The sequence below is a fragment of the Labrus mixtus genome, chromosome 10 (assembly GCF_963584025.1).
Source record: "Labrus mixtus chromosome 10, fLabMix1.1, whole genome shotgun sequence".
NCBI classification, from domain to species: Eukaryota; Metazoa; Chordata; class Actinopteri; order Labriformes; family Labridae; genus Labrus; species Labrus mixtus.
The window spans coordinates 28,202,690-28,224,869 of NC_083621.1; the positions used below are offsets into that span (position 1 = coordinate 28,202,690).

At 41.1% G+C, this 22,180-nt stretch overlaps 2 protein-coding genes across 3 annotated transcripts in view; both read right to left on the minus strand.

The window, feature by feature from the left end:
* Positions 1 to 6,536: 6,536 nt before the first annotated feature.
* gpr151 (G protein-coupled receptor 151) lies at positions 6,537 to 8,836 on the minus strand. The gene has a single exon (XM_061047478.1). It carries the CDS (start codon positions 8,618 to 8,620, stop codon positions 7,304 to 7,306), a length of 1,317 nt encoding a protein of 438 aa, XP_060903461.1. The 5' UTR covers positions 8,621 to 8,836; the 3' UTR covers positions 6,537 to 7,303.
* A 616-nt stretch (positions 8,837 to 9,452) lies between these two features.
* The window catches only part of ppp2r2ba (protein phosphatase 2, regulatory subunit B, beta a), a 50,519-nt gene continuing 37,791 nt past the window's right edge, over positions 9,453 to 22,180 (minus strand). For both annotated transcript variants that reach the window (XM_061049003.1, XM_061049004.1), the window contains exons 4-10: positions 21,823 to 21,935; positions 18,496 to 18,673; positions 17,040 to 17,204; positions 13,790 to 13,959; positions 13,111 to 13,202; positions 12,895 to 13,018; positions 9,453 to 11,455 (exon numbers count right to left, since the gene is read on the minus strand). In XM_061049003.1, the coding sequence (XP_060904986.1) occupies positions 11,300 to 11,455; positions 12,895 to 13,018; positions 13,111 to 13,202; positions 13,790 to 13,959; positions 17,040 to 17,204; positions 18,496 to 18,673; positions 21,823 to 21,935 (998 nt within the window). In that variant the 3' untranslated portion in view covers positions 9,453 to 11,299. The remainder of the gene's footprint in view (positions 11,456 to 12,894; positions 13,019 to 13,110; positions 13,203 to 13,789; positions 13,960 to 17,039; positions 17,205 to 18,495; positions 18,674 to 21,822; positions 21,936 to 22,180) is intronic.

Below are 22,180 nucleotides of genomic sequence, written 5' to 3' on the forward strand. Positions count from 1 at the left end.
CAGGTTGCTGTATAGTGATCCTCTGTTGCTAGTTGCTAACTTTGTCCTGTCTGCTGCTGGTGCCAGGTTTAGTGAAGTGTGCAGTAAGGTTTCATCTTTACAGTCTATGATTTATAATTGCTTTTTTCTCTGAAAACTACAGAGCCCCTAAAGCAAATTTTATTATAGCTAAACCTCGTTCGTTTTCCCCTGTAATGCCCGCGTTTCCCCAATAGATGGCGCACTTCAGAGTGTGGTGTATTACTCCCTTCTTCACTTTTTCACTTTGCCCTATGAACCCGTATGAGCCCTTCTGTAAAAATGAGCGGACCAAAGAAAAGAAAAGTGGACAGTGAATGCCGAGTGTTTAATACGGAGTGGACAACTAAATATTTTTTCACTGAAGTCTGATCAAAGGCTGTATGACTGATATGCCAAGAAACTGTCGCAGTTTTCAAAGAGTACAATATCAGCCGTCACTTTGCTACGAAGCATGCTAACTACGCTAGCAAGCAGTCCACGCAAGAACGGGCGGCTGCGGCTCAGAGGTTGAAGGCTAATTTACAGACTCAGCAACATTATTTTCACCAACAAACTGCGATTCAAGAGTCAACTACCAAGTTTTTTGCTGGCATTCAAATTAGCAAAGGCTAGCAAGCCTTTCTCCGAAGGTGAGTTTTTAAAAGACTGCGTGGTAGAGACAGCAGGTCTCTTGTGTCCGGAGAGCCAAGGCCAGTTTGAAAAAATCAGTTTATCACGCAGGACTGTGACTCACTGTGTGGAACTGATTGACGAAGATATAGCCAGAGAATTAAGCAAAAAGGCTGAGTCCTTTAAGTTATATTCACTAGCGCTGGATGAAAGTAATGATGTGAAAGACACTGCTCAGCTCCTCATTTTTATCCGAGGGATTAATGACAGTTTTGAGATAACGGAGGAGTTTTTGACCATGGAGTCCCTGAAAGGAAAAACGCGAGGAGAGGACTTGTATAACCAGGTGTCTGCTGTCATCGAGAGAATGAAGCTACCTTGGAGTAAACTTGCCAATGTCACAACGGATGGATTGCCAAATTTAACTGGAAAACATGTTGGTCTGCTGAAAAGAATCCAGGATAAAGTAAAACCAGGATGTTATTTTCCTTCACTGCATCATCCATCAGGAATCTCTGTGTAAGTCTGTATTGCAGCTTAATCATGTCGTGAATCCAGTTGTAAAACTTGTTAACTTTATACGAGCAAGGGGACTTCAGCATCGTCAGTTTATTATGTTCCTGGAGGAAACTGATGCGGATCATCAGGACTTACTGTACCACTCTCGTGTCCGCTGGTTAAGTTTGGGCAAAGTGTTTCAACGAGTGTGGGAGCTGAAAGAGGAGATCAGCGTATTTTTGGAGTTAATGGGGAAATCCGACAAATTTCCTGAGCTAAGCGACAAGAACTGGCTTTGTGACTTTGCATTTGCTGTGGACATATTTTCACACGAGTGTAATTAAATGAATGCATTTGGAAATCAATTTGTACAATGAGCCTTGCATATTCATGCTTTGCTACCTGTTAAAGGCCAAATCCTTTCATGTAATGGCTTTTACATGTCATTTATATTAGTTCACACAAACACTCCATCCATCTGTTCCTGGCCCGGCCCCTCTGTCAAATTTTAGAACCCATTGTGGCCCGCGAGTCAAAAAGTTTGCCCACCCCTGCCCTAAAGTCAGTAAGTAAAATAAATAAAAATAAAGAGAAATCTTGTAAGCACAACATAATATCTTGCTCCCACAAGTTATCATCTAACTTGAGCGCACAAGATAATTACTTTTTACTTTTAGGGACTTAAACAGTAAGTATAAACAGTTGCCTGTTGATCTGATGTGAGTGCTAAAGACCAAACCCGGAATAGTTTGTGAACCCAAATAAAAAAAATGAGCTAAAAAGGGTGCTAGAACACCTTTCCTAGATGAAGGCGTATCTGTTGAATACTGAAACCAGGTGCCCATTTGTGGTAAAGATTTGTATTTCACCTGTCAAAAACTGTCTGCTCTAGAAAGTAGTGTATCTGGCTGCTCTATTGGACCTGTCCAACACTAGAAAGAAAACAATGTTCACCGTACAACATAGTACTGTACACAGTTTCATGTAATTACTTCTTTAATTAATTATAGATTTTGACATTACATAGCCTGCATTCGCCAGCTTTTGTTATTATCAAGGTTGTGTGATTGATTGATGCAACATGTCCTCTGTTGTTCAGGATTGCGGGTAACGATTGGCTTACATGCAGCCATTTGTAACCTGATCTCACAGTCTGGTATTTTTGCCACACTAAAACTGTAATAAATAAATGCATTTTGACATAAATTAACTTTTCCTGTGTCATATGTTGTATGCAGTTTTGGAGGCTGGAATGCAGGTCTGGGTTCAAACTTGTTTTTTTTATTGTATTGTATAGTGCACGCCCTTGATCATGCTTTCAGTTAAAAATCGATATGGTATGCATGGTGTGAAATGACACCCCCTCTTGGGGCTCTGCTGGAAATGCTGCAAGGTGCCTGCCCTTTGGATCCCCACATCCTTCACTGAGATGAAAGCTATGTGATATATTCTAATCAAAAGACTGCTAAATACCAAGGCCAGACCCCCTGAACTAACCTCCCTCCAGGTTAAAATTACCCACACACACACAGGTCGAACCTGTGCGGACTGAAAAGCCAAAGGACCAATGGTAGCTGTGACTCGGAGGGAGGCGCATCATTGGCAGGCAAAAGGTTTTAGCATGTGGCTTTAATTGCAGCCAGTCTCTCCTGCTGAGCATAATTAGTATAAGCTGACATGTCGCCCCCTGTGGAGTTTCATTTATTAGAGATGATGATTGGCTTAGGGATAAAATGCAGTGGTGACACCCCTGCCTCACCTCACAGTGGGAGGGGGGCCGTAAAGTGAGGAGTTCACCTGCTGGACCCCCCAATAATAAGCCCCAATTAAGCATGAATTGTTATTCCCATTTCTAATGTTGATTAACACTCCCCATTTTGTAAAAACTGATAAAACCTTGCTTGTGCTCACTTTTATTATCCTGAACTTCATAGTGATGCCTTTATTTTTAACATTTTACATGTACTTATTAGTACTTATTATATTCTTATACTGCTGTTTTGAAATCCACTCTCCAAAACCATTTACCAATTTAAATGAGAACCAAGTGCGAACAGTGGTCAATATATAACAATATATATATATATAATCATGTAGTATAAGTCAAAATGTAACTTCTTAAGTATAAAAATCTAGCCTTAAATACATTCTTAAAAATGTAAAAATGATGAATGTGTTTACATTTCAACAGGCAGCACCACAGCTTGTGTAACTGCCTCTCAGAGGGTCAATTGACACTCTATAATCTGATGAGGTCCAGCTGGAAAAGTGCCTCATCATCCTGCGTAACCTGCACAGATGATCTCCGATATTCTGCTGATTAAACTCAGGTTAATCTGGACAGCAGGGCTTTGCTGGGACGTACCTCAGTTAAAAGACTGCTTATGAAATATTTTCCTAAGTGTTTAACTTCTAGGAAGACACAAATTGTTTTTGAGTGTTTGTAGGTTTTTAAGTGTAAAATGTACACAACTTTTGTGCTGTACAAAGATATATAACATATAACAGAAAAAAAAATGCAGTGTCTCATGATTTCCAAATTATGAAAAGTCTAGAATTATGTGTGATCGCATCTACAACACTACAACCCGACCGCTTGCAGTCAGATCATTAAAAAAAAGAATAACCCCTGTACAGTGTGTGCACAAAGACATCAACTAATCAAACCAAATACATTATTCTATATGGGGTGTGTATGTGACTTTCATGATTTTCTGAGCAAGACTCAAGTGGACACATGAGGAACTGCAGTTTTTTTTTTTTGCACCAAGCATTTACTCCTTTTTTCATCACCAGAGGTTGCTGATTGGTTCATACCATGATGAGTTTAAAATAACACAGCAGTGAATATAGATGATTCACAAAGGAGAAGATCTAACACACATCTGTTTGTCTGATATTCTCCATCTCTGACCCTATAAGGGGCACAATCTGTCCTATATTATATCCATGCACAGCCCACTATAGAGCACCACAGGAATGAGTCCTAAAACCCGGAAGTAAGTTAGCATTTGAGCGCCATGGAAGCATAACACTAGTAACGTCACAATCATCCGACCGTGCTGTAGTTAGCTTGTAGCATAACGTTAGCTTTTTACTTCTGTCAGCCGCATTAACACTTCAAACATCATAAAAATGGTGTTCATCTGTGAAGATTATCCTGCTGAACAAAACGCCTACGCTTCAGAAACGTGTGTTTACCACAGAGATTATTTTCTGCAATGATCCAAAATCCAATGAAAACATCCCATAGGAGAATTCTCGTTAGACCCCATGGCGATGCTACTTCCGGGTTGGCCTACAAAAATATGTCACATGGTTTGTTCTCTATAGTATATGATATACATCTCCACAAGCTGTTAAATACAGTATGTGACCATGAGATGTGACAAACGAGCCGTTTATCAGTTTTATTGGAGTGCAGTTGTTTCATTTCCTGTTTGTTTTGATTCGTCTGCCAGCGGTTGAATCTGCAGTTGGCTGACTCAAGTGCACAGTTGAAGGAGTGCAGTTTTTAAGAGCAGAATTATCATGTTTACAACTTGGTACAAAAAAAACTTTAAAGGAAGAATATGTGATTTTTCACACATAAATGTAGCAGAAATCAAATATATCCTCTGAAAATAACTGTGAGTCATGAGTGTCTACAATAGGTGTAACACCAGAGTCCCACTGTCTGTGATGTTTTCAGAGTTTTCAGAGTCCTATCTTCAGTTTGTTTACATCGCCTGGACGGCCGGCTGACTCCTCCCCTCGCGTATAAAAGTTGTTTAATTGAGGGACTAGAGAAAAGAAGAATAACATACTGTACTCACTGCTTAACTGTGTTTCTAGATCACGCTCATTTCAGGTAAATTTACATGCAGTGTGAAGATACCAGCCTAATAAAGATCGCTAGCATTAGCATGCTAACACAACAATGCACCGCAAGTTGTTTTGGTTTCATGCTGGTGCTCAAGGGCGACATCTGCTGGATCAAAACGTTGTATATTCTTCCTTTAAGTTTCTTTAGATTCTTATCTCATAGATGGCAACTGTAAGGGGTTATATTCATGCAGAAGCTTTGAAGGTAGTTATTATGTCTAAAACATAAAATTGGATTGTAGTTCACCTGTCACCTGCCATTCTTGGAAGCCGTCATCAATTGTCTTAACGACAATATAGCCAACTCATTCTTTATGTGCTTTACAATGATTTACAGTCCAAGCAGAGACTAAAGAAGTGAGAAGGTCATTTGGAGTTAACAGATGATGTCCACGAGTGTATACTTTGCTGCACTTGCATGCACATGTCACTTATTAGAGACTGATTAAAGCTATATTGTTTTCAGTTTATAGTAGATGTGATCAGGGGTTACATTTTATTACACTGCATTACATTACATACCTTTCCGCCCTCTGTGCTCTCCATATGGAGCTGACTTACCGTCCGCTAGCAGCTGCAGCTTCATTCATTTTTACTCAGTGCTAACAAATTTATCTTCTTCAACGTGTCAGCTAATTTAACAGTACACGCTTGAGCATGAGGTATCAGAAGGTATCATAGTATGTAGTATTGTTTTTTGTGTACATTAAGCTTTAATAGTTGGTTATTTAAGCAACAACCGGTAAAAATTCAGTCCAACAATGACAGCTCAGCCTCATGTCTTCAGTGTTTATGGCCAGGTCACTACCTCAGGGACTGATGGAGGGTTGTGTAGTTAAGTGTTGCTCTGATTGAGGTGCTTGCCTGTGGCAGTAAAAGGTCAACATAAATGATTAATGAGAGGAAAATGTCATAAATGGAGAGAAGGAAGCATAGGAGGTGTAAGGTCAGTATGAAATGACTCATACAATTTTACCTCCAAAATGTTTCTCTCTATTTTCACTTCTTGCAGTTTTTTTTTAACAATGCAAACAGTATAGATCTACTCGTGTCAAGCTTGGAATAGGGGTCTATCATTTAAGTGATGCATATTATTTGGCTCTATTGCTCAGCACAGCCGGGTGGGTGTTATATCAGACAGAAGAATCAATCACAGATTAGCTCAGACACATTCTTAATGTTGTTTATCACCTTAAAAAATGTAGTACCCATCATGTGTATTTAGATCAATGAAGAGAGAATTCCTTATGAGCCTCCCACTGAGGTGAGTCATCTGAAATGAATCCATCTGGGTTTAGATGAAAGCTCTTTACCTCTAATTAGAACCCTTGGCAATTCAAATTGTTGCCCTTATGAAAATATATTTAATGACGCCATGTCAGCAGGAGACCATCCGCTGATGTCTGAGCCATCTCATTAAGACTCTACTTTAAGTGTGTGTCTGTGTGTGTGTGTGTGTGTGTGTGTGTGTGTGTGTGTGTGTCATTCACTTTGCCAGATATTATAACATTCCTAATTGAAATGAACACAAATACACACAAAACTCATATGTAGTGGTTCTGCTTCTTTATTAAATCATTTATGACACCACTAGTCACTCTTATCACATACAGACTTAATTTTTAGAATATATTTATTATTTTTTGTGTACTGGTGGTTCTGATGTACAATGATCTCACTCACAGAAAGAGGGCGGGAAACACTGACCATTAAAAGCTGCCAATTTCAACATCTCAAATTTCCAAAGGGTATACACAAGTAATGATTGCACACTAGTATAAAATACAACCACAATGTACATGTATGTAAATTAAGATTTTCAATCCCTCTTAAGGGGATTACGTGCAGACCAATCCATAATACACTTTTATTTAATGGTATAATTAGTATTATGTTAAAATACTTGCAGATAGTTGTACCTATTGATGGTCATTCACCACAAAATATACTGAATATATATATATATATATATATATATATATAAATTACATTATTGAATTTACAATGACATTATTGCCAGAAAATGTAATAAACAGTCACCAAAAGTCATCTTAGACTAATTCATATCTTTTTCCTAAAACAAGAAAAAGAAAATCAACAAACACTATAATACAAAGTTAATCAATATGCAGACGATACTGTTGTATTGTACTCCACAATGATTGCACTTCTTACCTCTGAGTAATATCATAAACACAGTTGACAGAATACAAATGATGTGCTGGATGTCCAACACTCAGGTATGTTGATGAAGCTGCTTTCATCTGAGGACTATTGAAGATGATGAAGATAAGCTGGAGGGGGGTAGTTGTTATTTTTTCCCATCGTTGCTCTGGTGCTCCCACGGCACAGGATCGTTTTCGTCTGTGAGTGATCCAGTCTCCCTCTCGTGCCAGAAATGCTCCAAATCAGGCAAGACAATACCATCTTTTAGGCTCACCATGTCTATTTCCCTTCCTCCTTCTTGCTCTGTCTGGGGCTGAGCCTGTCTGCTTTGACCCTGGCTTGAGCTTGATCCAAAGCTGTTCTCCCCTCTTAGCTGGACAGAAGTCTCTGGTCTGGGACAAGGGGACTGAGGAGCTGTAGGCATGTGAGGTCCAGCTTTGTGCTTTGGAGGAAGTTGTTTGCGCAGGGTAAGGCGTCTCCATAGTCCCTTGTAGCCCTCTCTGAACTCTTCTGAGAGGAACAGCACAATGAGAGGGTTCACCAAGGATAAAGAGAAGGTGAGCAGCTGAGCAGAGAGTGTCAGAAGGAGGGGAAGAGAGGATGCTAATGGCTTGGCGCCTTCAATATCCCTCTCTGCAATATGACGCTCCCAAAGCCACACCACCCACTGTGGAAGCCAGAGAATAGCCATGGCCACAGTCAGGCTGAACAGCATCAAGGTGAGCTTCCTTGCCCTGATCTGTGTGCGCAAGTTCTGAGTCTTACTGGAGCGACGCTGGCCCTGGCCATAAGCCTTCCAAAAATAAATCAGGGCAAAACTGAGAGGGGCACAGTAGACCACTAGAGGGTATGCTTTAACGTACACAGACATAAAATTCTGGGCTTCAGGAGGAACTGCAAGCACACACACCAGCCCTCGGCTCCGTCTCTGCAGCGTAGCAAACAGCCAGTGAGGGATGGTGACGGAACAGGCGGACAACCAGATGAAGAAGAATACCACCAAGATGGAGCCCAGGTGGATGCTCACCTGCTGTGTTGGGTTTGATACATAGCGGTAGCACGCTTTGGCCATCACAGCCACTGTGAAGCTCTTCGCCGCCATGCAGGACTGGAGAAACCAGTCTGCTGTCTTGCAGACCACCCAACCCAGATCCCAGCTAGCCTTGGAGAAGGAAGCAGCCCTGAAAGGCATCGAAAATGCCAGCACCAGTCCGTCAGCAAACATCATGTTGAAGATAAGGGAGTTTATGAGAGATAGTTTACCTCGGTGAGCATTGGAGAATAGGATGACCATGGCAGTTAGGTTACAAGCCGCACCCAAGACACAGATTACTCCCAGAATAGCCGGAACCAGGACTCTCAACTCTCTGGGGTCCAGGTGTTGGAACGAGTGCTCATTGAATGACCACTTGTCGATGGAGGCATTCACCACAGTTGCATTGTTCCCACTCACCTTGTCCATTTTGTTCTCTAAAAAGACCTTGAGCTAGATTTAGAAAAAAGTAAAATGCATCAAGTTAGGAAAAAAAATGGTCTTGTTTAACATCCAAAAACTGGAGTGCTCAACTTGATTTAATATATTAAGGAATAATACCTATCTGAACCTGTTAGAATAATCGCATCAGAGAAGGTATCGATCGACGATCAGTGATCACAGAGGAGCTCCTGCCTGTCCCCGGGTTTATCCTGAGGCACAATGATGCAGCTTCTGCAGCTGGTTATAAAGATGCTGTTTGATTGACAGTTGTCCCCAGTTGAAAAAAATGTGCGTAGACTACAGCCTCATGGGGCCAATTAGAAAAATTCTGCATAATGTGCACAGTATGACAGATGAATGCATTGGATCTCTAATTTGTCATTTCAGTCACTACAGTGAAGGTTGCTTTGCTTATAATTTATCACAATAATGTTATTACAGTGAAGGCAAATTGGTTTTGGGTACTACTTAAGCTGAAAATGATATCTAAAGCATCCTCCAGAACCAGACATTTTTTTGTCATTTGTGTTTGCTATATAATCTGTAAGGGTTGGGTCAGCAAAGGTTCATTAGAATATGTAAATAAACATGAATAATCATAAGGAATTACCATTGACTTTTAATTTGAAATCAACCACCTACTGTGTCCAGTTGTTGAAAATCAGGAATTTTGCATAAACAAGACTTCCCTTACATGTTTTTCTCTTCATCTACTCGTAATCCACAAGAGGGCACCATTCTACCACATGAACAATGAACATGGACAGGAAATGGATCACTTGACAAGTCTGAAAAAAACAAGGACCAAACCACGCTGTGAACTTGCACATCTTTATTCTTTTTTTATTCAAAGAAAGTCCAGTAAGCATAAAGACTGCATGGTGTTTAATTGCATTACAATACATTCTGAGCTATAAAAGTTTTTTTTTTTTTTTTTTTCAATTAGTGTCACAAAGGAGATTGTTTAGAAGACATAACTGTTTAAAGGAACCACACTTAATAAGTCCCTGATTTGACAGAGTTCAGACCTTTGACTGCTTTCCTTTATGGGAGTTGGCTCTAAAAAACAAATTTGACATAAATAAGAATCTCCAAACTCATCAGAGCTGAGTGCTGAAATACAACCTGTAACTTGTCTTCAGCAAGAGAAGGAACATGGGCAAGCACTGCAGCAATGACAAATTCAACTTTTAAAGGCTACTTCTGCAGAAAGTGTTGTACTTGCATAGTGCCTCAGATGATCTGTAGATGCTCAAATATCTATGTGCCAGCTGTTAAATTCATCGGAATCAGATCCAATACATGCAAAAAGAGCTTTGCTAGCATAATGTTACACCAATAAATATAAAGTTCAATAAATCAACATCAAAACTCTTCTACCATCTACAGATCATTTTCAGTACTATCCAAATAAGCTCCAATATGTGAAGAATTCAAATTTGAAAACCAGTTAATGTGGCTTTGTTGTGTCTCTTGCAAACAGATGACATCAGACTGACTGCAATGTGATAAAAGCAACAAGTACTTTGAACATATCACAGTCCTCTCCTGAACTCACAAGCATGTAGTCGGTGCTTTAATGTAATTTTGACTACATTGCTTCAAGCATTTTTTTTTCACTTGGGACCTCAGTTGAGCCTTTTTTTTTTGTTGTTGAAGAGAGGAAAAAAAACAAAGAAAAAAAATGCTATGTTAAGATTTCATTTGAAACATTCACACTCCTGCCTTGTACTCAGTTCCCCCCCCCCCCCCCACTCCCACTACATCAAACCCCACATACCAAAAGAAGGCACCACAGCTTCTAAACAGACTCACTGACCGAGAGAAGGACTCAATAAAACAACAGCATTAAATAAAACCATTGACACAGCCTGGAGGGGCTTCATTCACATTACAGACTACAGCAGTCTCACACAGAATTTGAACTAGAAAGACTGACCACGTTTCATCACAGGCAGAGAAAACTTAGTTTCTGGGGTCAGAGATTAATAACAGTCTCTTCCTCTTCTGTAGGAACTGTGCAGCGGGTGGCGCTGTCCTAAAACGTCGCCTCAATCAGAGGCTGCGTTGGGTTGATCACATGCACTGTAGCATGAGCAGACTCAAAGGCAGGGGGCACTGTTGCTACATGACAATGAGCCACTATCATGTAAGCTATGTTTCTGTCTGTGTGCTCTTATTTATTGTTCAGTGTCGCCACATCCAGCCCCTTTTCTTCAGGGTCCAGAGGGCTGCTACATCGTGTTATTCATGCAGCAATCCTCTTGTTGCATAAATGCACAGGATTCACTTTTTCAGGTGTCTGCTTTGCTAAATAAATAAAAATTAGAAGTCAAATTGAAGAATGAAAGTCCATTCTTGGTTTTGAAGGGACCCTTTCTCCTCAAGTTGTATCCAGGTTGAATCAATTTCCTGTTTTCCAAATGTTCCCCAATGTCTCTACAAATCAGTTCCCGGATCCTTTTCTCTGCACTTCCTCAGCAGAGTGGTGAAATTCAAGACCAGCAGCAACAAGACACAGGGAGAGAGGAGGAGGAGAAGGAGGATGTAGATCAGGGATCCATCACTGTCTTTCTCCAAACCCTGCCTCTCCCAGCAGCCCCCTCATGTATGGGGGGGAGGGGGGAGGGGTGGGGGGGGGGGTCAGCAGGGTCGGATTGCCCTTTAGTTGACCTTGTCTTGGAAGATGTAGAGGTTATTGGTAGCCGCTACAGCGATGATGTTCTCATGCGGGTGCCACGTAGTGTGCAGGATCTTCTTGCTGAAGTCTAAGCTGTCGACACTGATCTCGTCCTTGCGTCGCTTTCCGCCCACACACACCTGGAGGACAACAGTCGGGGGATAAGCAGGCGTTAAGACATGAGAGTGTGTGCCGTTTTCAAAGCATAAATTAGCATTTCTTTCAGCGACATTATAGCAGTGTTCATTTATTTTTGTCCATTTTGAGACACCGGAACTAACCGTCAAATATAACACTGACGTTTTAACACATCATTGAGTAGATGTGGTAAATGCTTTTGGTTAAGAGTTCATTATTGTCGTATTCAGAGGACAGAGGAACACCAACATCCATGTTAGGAAAAACAGGGAGAAAAGTTTGAGTATTCATTTAAACTTTGTTTCAGCCTCTGCCTGAGTCTGAGGAGACGATGCAGCTCTTTGGCTGCTAAATCTTTCCGTAGCAGCTTGCTGCTAAATTTGTCTCTTGTGTTTAGTGGGTTGATCAGATTGTTCCTTTTGGCTGACGCAGCAGTCTGCAATAGCTAGAAATTGGTTTGATGAGAGCGTTAAGACTCAACCAGCACAGTAAACTTTTGGTGTGAAGTGATACTATCCCTCTTCCTGCATCTTATCCCATCTCTCCCCCTACCCCTTTTTCAAGCCTGGCGCAGTCTAGACCTGTGAAGACTGTTTGGTCATGAGCCGGGGATCCAGCCGAAGATTTCTGCCTTTTAATAAGACAGTTTTTTCTTACCACTGTAACTTTTGCTGCTTTTTACCTGCTTTTTGTAACATAACAATGAGTAAGGTCTTTTACCTGCTTTTTGTAACATAACAATAAGTAAGGTCTTTTATCTGCTTTTTGTAACATAACAATGAGTAAGGTCTTTTATCTGCTTTTTGTAACATAACAATGAGTAAGGTCTTTTATCTGCTTTTTGTAACATAACAATGAGTAAGGTCTTTTATCTGCTTTTTGTAACATAACAATGAGTAAGGTCTGTTACCTGCTTTTTGTAACATAACAATGAGTAAGGTCTTTTATCTGCTTTTTGTAAAGTGTCTCGAGATAACACTTGTTATGAGTTGACGCTATACAAATAAAAATTGATTGATACCACCAAAACAATAAGCTGAAAGGTGGACAGCAAAGAAAGGTGACAATTCTCTTACTAATTTCACACAAGATATCATGTGACCCGTTGTTTATGTAAAGGAAGTGATCAGTGTCTGCTTAGATTTTAAGAACATCATATACATGTTCATCAATCTAGCTTTCTCCGATCAGAGAAATGGTCTAAATAGGTTAGATTTCATGTGTCATCTCTGTCACCTGTCAGCCAGATTACAGTTATGGTTTCTACTATCATTAATAATAAGATGGTGGTCTATCGTTTATGATTCCCTCTAATCAAGTGGACTGTATGTAGGAGATAGAGACCTCTTTAAGTGTACCACACAGGTAGAGAGATACTCTACAGTCTTAAATATAAGAAACACAACTATAAGCTAACTCGTACTAATGAGCAGTGCTGTACCTTGCGAGGTTTGAGAATGGCTCTGGGTTTGCTGTTCTCTCTGGATGCTTCCAGTGTGACGTCACGTTTTGTGTTCCGGTCAAACATTCGGAAGAAATTGTTATAGGAGCCAGTCATTATGACGCTGAGGAGGAGCAGAGGAGAGGGAAGGGTTATTTGGATGGATGGATGGATGGATGGATGGATGGAGATGGATGGATGGGAGATAAATCTTACCTGTCTGATCCATTCCAGACACACTCAAACTTGTCAAAGATGCAGTCGTTCTCGTACAGAGAACAAAGTTTGCCTCTTAGATAATCGTGGACCTGAAAAACAAATAGAAACATAAATGTCTGAACTATACTAGGTGGAGTGTGTCCTTACTTTCCCAGCACCTTAAGTTCATCACATTGCCACCAACAATAAGCTGCACTGCCATATGCTCTACTTTCAGTAATCTCTTCAGACGTGGTGACCGAGGCTAAGGTGTGAGGTAAGCAGGTGGAGGCGGAGCTGCAATTGGACAGAGAATCCCTCGAGACCAGTTGATGGCCCGATCACTCATGACCTGCCTTAAAATGGCTTCCCCTGATCAGAAAGTGTGGATGTGACCCCTGGTGACCTCACGGTGGGAGGTTTTGCCCTTCAGGTTGCACCGGCACCACCACAATCTGTCTTTCTAGCGACAGCCTGCTCAATAAGCCCTCCTGGGTTAATCGCTAAAGATGACACAGTAATAGATTGGCAGGAAGACACTGCAACAGGATTATGTTGAGTGATAAGCCTGAAATCAATACCTTATGATTTAAACTCAGCCTAACCATTATTTGCTCACGTCCCCAGCCGAAAAAATCTTTGGAGCCTTCAAACTGTCCAAAAGGAAAAAATGAAAGCTTGACAACTGAGAACTCACCTGGTACGTCTCCAGTGGTTTGTTCTCCATCTGAAGGTCCCACACTTTTACAGTGAGGTAGTCCCGTGTCATCAGGTACCGCCCGTTGTGGCTGAATTTCACATCGGAGATCGATGAGATGATTTCAGAGAAAAAGGAGCGAGTGGAGGGATCCTCTGGCTCCTCAAAGTCTACATGAGATTAAAAGAAAAAGGGAGTTAGCTTCTGACAGAGCAAACACATGTTCCTCTTTGGGAGGTCTCTGCCTAAGAGGTGTTTTTGTCTGCATAGAGTCTTTTACCAATAGACAGCAGGGAAACACAAAGCATGTTCTGTATGGAGCTGTCATTAGTGAACGAGAGAAGCCACAACAATCCTGTTTTTCTGCAGCAGCTGCATCTCCTCGTGGTATTATTTCTGTGTGTTTAGGGAGGCAGGCATGGGTCAGCATGCTGGGTAAATATTGGTTATGATTCATATTGATTCTGGCAGCTGCTGATCTGTGTGCAGGCCAGCACGCTGGGGATAAGAGCCAGGCATTCCATCGTTAGCTGTCAAGTTATTGTTCCTCCTCCCACCCTTCCTCCACTCTCCCCTCTCCATCTCTCCAAATATACCCCTACCCTTCTCCCCTCCCTTCCCCTCCCTCCACCTCCGCTGAGGCCTGGAGAATCGCTCTGTGATGTGTCAATGGGGAGTCTAACTAGGGGATGGGGCGTGAGAGATAAAAAAATGGGGGGATGAGGAAGGGATAAGAAAAACAAATCAATGTCAAAGTGCAGGGCCCATTTGAGTCCTGCTGGATTTGTGTGTGTATGAAAGTGCATGTGCATGTATATATGCGTGTGTGTGTGTGTGTGTGTGTGTGTGTGTGTGTGTGTGTGTGTGTGTGTGTGTGTGTGTGTGTGTGTGTGTGTGTGTGTGTGTGTGTGTGTGTGTGTGTGTGTGTGTGTGTGTGTGTGTGTTGGAGTCCTTGCCCTCCTTCCCTGCTGGCATATAATAGGGTCCCTTGGGAGTCAGCATGGAGGCCGTTTGGTCCCCATCTCTCTGTCCTGCAGCTCAGCACTTATCCTTTCCTATCCCTTCATTCATCCATCTCTACATCTATACTCTCATACATCCCTACATTCATACTCTCATACATCCCTACATTCATACTCTCATACATCCCTACATTCATACTCTCATACATCCCTACATTCATACTCTCATACATCCCTACATTCATACTCTCATCCATCTCTACATTCATACTCTCATCCATCTCTACATTCATACTCTCATCCATCTCTACATTCATACTCTCATACATCTCTACATTCATACTCTCATCCATCTTTACATTCATACTCTCATACATCTCTACATTCATACTCTCATCCATCTCTACATTCATACTCTCATCCATCTCTACATTCATACTCTCATACATCCCTACATTCATACTCTCATACATCCCTACATTCATACTCTCATCCATCTCTACATTCATACTCTCATCCATCCCTACATTCATACTCTCATACATCTCTACATTCATACTCTCATCCATCTTTACATTCATACTCTCATCCATCTCTACATCTATACTCTCATCCATCTCTACATCTATACTCTCATCCATCTCTACATTCATACTCTCATCCATCTCTACATTCATACTCTCATCCATCTCTACATTCATACTCTCATCCATCTCTACATTCATACTCTCATCCATCTCTACATCTATACTCTCATCCATCTCTACATCTATACTCTCATCCATCTCTACATTCATACTCTCATCCATCTCTACATCTATACTCTCATCCATCTCTACATTCATACTCTCATCCATCTCTACATTCATACTCTCATCCATCTCTACATCTATACTCTCATCCATCTCTACATTCATATATTCAAGCAGACATCCTAACGCTAATGCTGATTGATAGCAGCAGCAGAGAATTACACGTTCAGGATGGAGATACAGTTTCATTGTGTTTTGTTGTTTATGTAGAAGGTTCAGGAAGTGTGTGTGTGTGTGTGTGTGTGTGTGTGTGTGTGTGTGTGTGTGTGTGTGTGTGTGTGTGTGTGTGTGTGTGTGTGTGTGTGTGTGTGTGTGTGTGTGTGTGTGTGTGTGTGTGCGTGTGTGTGTGTGTGTGTCAAGGGGAAATGAAGCTGTGTGTAAATGTGTGGGAGGTAGTAGTGTATCATACAATGCTCTGAGCCATACACATTCATACAGTGAGACAGTAGGTCAGTATCAGCAGACCCGTCCTGAGGCTAACAAAGCGCCTGATCTGTGTGTGTGTGTGTGTGTGTGTGTGTGCGTGCATGTGCGTGGGTGTACAAGCACCTGTCTACTAACGGCACGTTCAATAAAAGACAAACAGAGTCGAGCCTGAGCCAGCAGAGCTTCAGATGTACTTACATTTGTTCTTATTTAGCTCTCTTACCCACGTGAAATTTAACAGGCCATGTTGGTGTACGCTCCAGTGAACGCATCAATACGTCTGAGGAAATGACCGACGTTATTGAACAACAAGGTGTGGCCATGTGGGACTAATGCCACATTGATTTTTTAGCCAAAATGTCAATTTATTCATTATTCATTCACCTAAAGTGTATGCATGCATTGTAAAGCTTTAGAGAAGGCCATTCATTGTTTGAAACACACAAGGAGAATTATTGATGGGTATCAGACTTGGCATATTGAACAGGGGGGGAGGGGGAGCAGCCAAGCAAAGATGAAGCTAAAGCCAAAATATTGAGTGTGAATTGGCAAATGCGGTGCGTGAATATTGTAGGCGTGCATGAATTTTTCATGATGAAAATAATTCTTATACTTCAACTTTGTTTTATTGAGATCTCATTTTTATGATCAGAGGAGTTAATAGTCTACAGTTACATGAAATATACAATTACATTTAATACTTTATTTTCAGTAGCTTCAGTACTTTAATTAAATTAGATATGCCACTATTAATGAGGAAGGAATATCTGATACAGAAGCTTTTAAAAGTGAACAAAAATCAACATTTAGAGGCCTCGTATAGCGATGTAAAAGTTATAAACAAAAGACATGTACTTGAATGAAGACAATGTAATAAATAGATTTTGCTTGAATTGATCTTGACGCAATTATTTTGAAAAAAACAATGTTAGTTATTGCTGTGGGAATGTGGATACAAAGGGAAACCGTACAAAAAAGGACTTGTTCATAGTGGATCATCTGATGGATTTTGCGTCTCATTATCTCAGAGTGCTCTCTGATGGTACTCACATTTGCAGTGTTTGTCACAGAGCGCGGCCTGTCTCATGTCACACAGGCGTATCGAGCCCTTGCTGCTGCTGTAAGCGAAGGTGTGACACTGCTGGGGATGAAACTCCGCAGAGGTGATCACCTCTGTCAGCTCCTCCATGTTGGCCGGCTTGATGTCCACAATGTCTGACAGGTAGAAACTAAGGAACAACTACAAGTGTCAGACATTCAGTGGATAACCTCGACTGTGAAGGAAGTATAGATAAACACATGCTGTTTTTACACCTCATTGATATAATTATTAGGATTTATATTTGGGGCTTTGAATATAGATAGAGTATGAAATCAAGGAGAGAGAGGAAATAGCATGCATGATAGGAGCCAGAGGTCTGACTGCAACCAATGGCTGGGTAATTAATCGAAAATGACTCGAAACTGACATGCAGAACCTCTAATCAACTTAATCTAGCCCATGTTGATTTTTAAAAATTATTTTCAGGGCAGTGTCAGGTGACGACACGTCCAGTCCGCGACATAGAAGCAATGTCCGTCGTTTGGACACATTCTGTCTTTAGGGAAGACGACACCGAACAAAAATAAGTCAAATGTAAACACTGAGGAAAAACTGTTTGCAAGAAATAAGAGTTATTTATTTTCTACTTTTTTAGAGAAGTTAATTTCTACTTTAAAACTAAAATATGTCATTTTCATTTCAAGCGATTCTTTGATTTCAGTTCCAAATATTCAATAAATAATCACAGAATAGTTCATCAGATATGAACTCTTTCATTAGAAAACATATCCCAGCTTTAATAGTTGATCATATTTACAATAGAGACCAAATCACTGAACTGAGGACAAAAAACAAAATCATCGTTCATAAATCGTAATCCAGATCCAGATTAATCTTGATATTGATTTGAGGTCATATCGCTCAGCCCTACTGCAACCCGCATTTCAAGTCTGACCGACTGACCTGTTTCAACCCTTCTCCACTTTGGCCTTTTTAAATATTTGCTACTTCCTGATCTGCATCCGGGGTGGCCACACCTGGGCCTGCGCCCGAGGCTACCAGCACAACCTAATGCATATGTCCACCAGGAAGCAGTGGTGGAAAGAAAAGAGATACATTTATTTGAGTACTAAACTTAAGTACATTTGAGTATCTGTACTTCAGCAGAGCAAATGTCCCTCACATCAGGCAGTTTATTTAGTGGTGGTTATCTATGGCCACATCGTAAGCAGCTTTCTGAAATGTCAATGTTTCTCACTGTGTAAAGCCTGGCTGACATTTTTTCTGGTAACCAGGTAGTTTTGGTTGTTCCTATTTTTTTGGAGCTGCAAATTTTGAAATCTGTAGCTTTAAAAATGTACGCGTTTTCTTAACATAGCAGAATGTATTCTAGACTGAATTATTCAAATATTTGTAATGCAAACATGGCTCGTTAACTCAGAGCAATCCTGAGTGAGAGGATACTGAAGCTGCGGTCGGTGATCTCCAGGTTCCACAGGTTCACCCGCAGGTCGTCAGTGGAGATGTATGTTTGGAGGTCGGAGTTCACAGAGATGGAGTTGATGTGGTAGGTGTGAGCGTTGCTGAAAACTCGCCTGGCTGTCGCCTCAACCATCAAGTCCATCGGCTGCAACACGGGCACCTATCAGTGAAGAAAGACCAGTAAGAGAAGGGGAAATGGGAAATACAGGAAAAATGCAAGAAATAGATTCTCTCTGAAGGCTTTGATGGGTTTCTCAACACAGATTCACTAATGTATGCGCTTTGATGCTGGAAACCTCTTAGATATTAAATCTGTGTGTGTGACTGAGCATGCTGGTGGGCGAATGTGGGCATTAATTTATTGTGTTAGTATGCGGTATGTGTGTGTGTGTTTTGGAGTGTGTGTGTTTTTGGAGTGTGTGTGAGCCACAACAAGATGACTTCAGGGTTGCATGTGACATTTACTCCACAAATCTTAATGAAACAGAGACAGCGACTGCGGGGCTCCAGGGCTGTTTGATGAGCCGCCTCAATCAGAGGATATCTGTTTGCTGCATGGATACTCAGTGATCACACCTTCCTCCCTCTCTCTCTCTCTCTCTCTCTCTCTCGCTCTCTCTCTCGCTCTCTCTCTCATGGACATGCTGACGGAGTCACCCCTCTTTTTTATTTTTATGTGAGAGAAAACCAGAAAAGAGAGAAAGCTAAAAAGGTGGAAAGAAAGATGGCCCGAGGGCATCGCCAGGCCCTGCTGAGGAATGATAACTGAACTCTGCAGAATTAAGACAAGCTCACTCACACTCAAACACACACACACACACACACACACACACACACACTCATATGCACAATCACACAGTTACACAGTGCTGCTCGGGCTTCAAAGATGCCCAGCACCAGCCTGCATGCAGCCCCCCGTTGGCCAGATAAAACCCAGACAAAGAGAGAAGGGAGGGGAGGGAGAGGGAAGAACAAATCGACTGCTTCTTCTTCTCTTCCTCTCGTCCACTGCTGGCACTGACAGAGAGACATGGCAGCCCAGCAGGCCGCTGTATCTCCATGGGTGTCACTTCATTTCCATGTCTTTCACTGGCTGTCCAAAGAGACATGGACCGTATTAACCCCTCACCTCAAACACTGACAGTTACATTATTCAGCCTGCCTAAGAAGAATATCTTCCTTAAGACTCAGTCTTTACAATTGAAATATTTCTACACTTTAACAAAAGGGAATCCTCAAACAACACTATCCACCACATTGAAGTTTAAAGCAGTGTATTGAAATAGATAATGACAGTATGCTATTTGTGTTTTAATTGAATCCTGAATGGAAGACTTGATATGAAATAAAAACGAGTACTCGTTGTTTGATCTATTTTTTTGGCTCAATTTCAAAATATTTTTCTGAGCTTTCCTCCTCCTGCTTTTCCCCCATGTGCAGATTTCACAGCCCCTAAACAGGATTGCCACAGTCCTGGCCTGTCCTCCAGGTTGCTATGATCCCCTGGCCAGCCAGACAAAGAGGGAACGGACACGCAGAACACAGCACTAATCTACTATGGCAGACACACACACATGCTGCCCTACGTGCCCGCCTGCTTTGTGTGAAAATTAAAGAGGTAGCAGAGTGATAAGAAAAGACTGTGTGTGTATGTGTGTGTGTGTGAGGGGTGAGGGTGGGGGGGGGGGGGGGGGGGGGGGGGGGGGAGGTGGGGTGAACCCGTTCATGGTCTTCACCTCAGTGCACATTACAATCAATCATTCTCACTTTCCCACTGACAGTGTACATTCAAAAGTGTCTACTGGTTTGTTTGCTGGTGTCAGAAAGTGAGTACATTATTATTACAACAGATATTTAAAAAAAAGGAAATCTATATTAACTCTGATGGACAAAGTTCAGACATTCTGTAGGTGTTGCTAATAAGTTTACAGAGGATTAAAGGCATCCATTGCATAATGACTGAATGCTTTATTTTTGATTTAATCAGCTTAACTGAGCTCTACTTCTCAGATTTCATCCCCTGTGCAAACTGAGAACAGACCTTTGTCACAGAAAAACAAATATCAAAACGAGAGCGTAAGAAAGCACGGCTTGTTAATGAACCCTAACCAGTGACGGCTGGCTTATATTAAGCTGATCTTTCCAGGTCCAGATATTAGTGATGCTGGCTCACTCTCACTGTCATGACCTACAGGAACACTTTAATGAAACACATAACACAAAGAGTAGAGTCCTGACCTGCTCCTTATGTAAAGTCTTTTGTTGTCATTTGGTGCTTCAGAGTACATTTGATTGATTGATTGATCAAGTGAAATGTTGCTTGCATTGACACTGTGATCATAAGTCACACTTTGATGTGCTGCTATGAAAAGTCAAAATGTCTATTATAAAAATACTGTTTGAGATGAACAGGCCTTTTTAAAAGAACTTAGCATGTTCAGTTTCAGATTCATGTTTTTTTCTTGGTGTCATTCTCCTGAACTGCTAATTTGCCCTCAAATGAACATGTCAGCATGTTGAGTTATGTCTGATTAGGAGAAGATGAGGTGATTGATAACACTAATATCAGTCAAAATAAAACTTAAGTCAACATTTGTTCAGCCTAGCTGAGAGGAAAAAACTAGCATGACTCTCTAGACTTTTTATTTGAAACCTAAACCAAAAGTTGGAATCAAGATTAATGTTTTTTGTTTTTGTGAGCTTTAACGGTGCAGGTACAGCTGGGTTTTGTTTCCCCATTTTCATGGTGGTAATGCTAAGCTAAGCCAACCTGCTGTTAGCTTTACATGTTTACCATAGATTACTCACAATACAGCACAAATAAGCAGATGTTCTTAATGTATACATTTCATTGAATACCGAGAGATCGTTAAGAGGAGAGAAATAACAAAACATGAAATATGAAATACATCATCCTTTTTTTCTTTCTTTTTTTTTAAATAAATCATTTGAAAAATATATTTAATAAGATATGTATTGAAAAGAAGGATACTAAAACCTAATATACAATGATGTGCTTCAATGTAACATCACTGTGGGACCACTAAGGTCAGGGGATTTTAAAAGTGAGCAGTTTAAGTTCATATTTATGATTGCAGAGTTTGTTGTTTTATAACTGCTATCCTCGTTCTTTAAAGGTCTGTTTTTGCTTTCTTTTAAGATCTATCTGGAATATCTTAACCTGCTGTTTGGCTCCCAGCCACATTTAAAATCTGTCAAACACAAGCAGGACGAGACGTAGCGCTGTTTTTTCATGACTCTGTGACATTTCAGGGGGTGTAAAGCTGCTAGTCTTGTGTGACCTCTTACCCGTAGCGAGGTGATTGTCGACGGGTTTCTGATCCGTCCATCCTCGTCCTTCAGGTTGTATCCCTCTGGACGCTTGTCTCTCTCGCTGATTTTCCACAGCTTCACTGTCTTGTCTGAGATGGATCCATCACACACAAACGAAAAAAAATACAGTTAGATCACTACAGCTCACTACAGTGAATCACTGATCCAAGATGGATGTGGGGGGTTGGGCAGCCAATCTGGCATGTAGCTGGGCAGCAGCCAGCAAGAATGATGAATGGCGGCTCCTGTGAACATTTTTATGTCACTGATATCAATCTACAAGTTGACTACATTTCCCGTCTACGCTCCCCCCACCCCTGAAAAAGCCATCTGG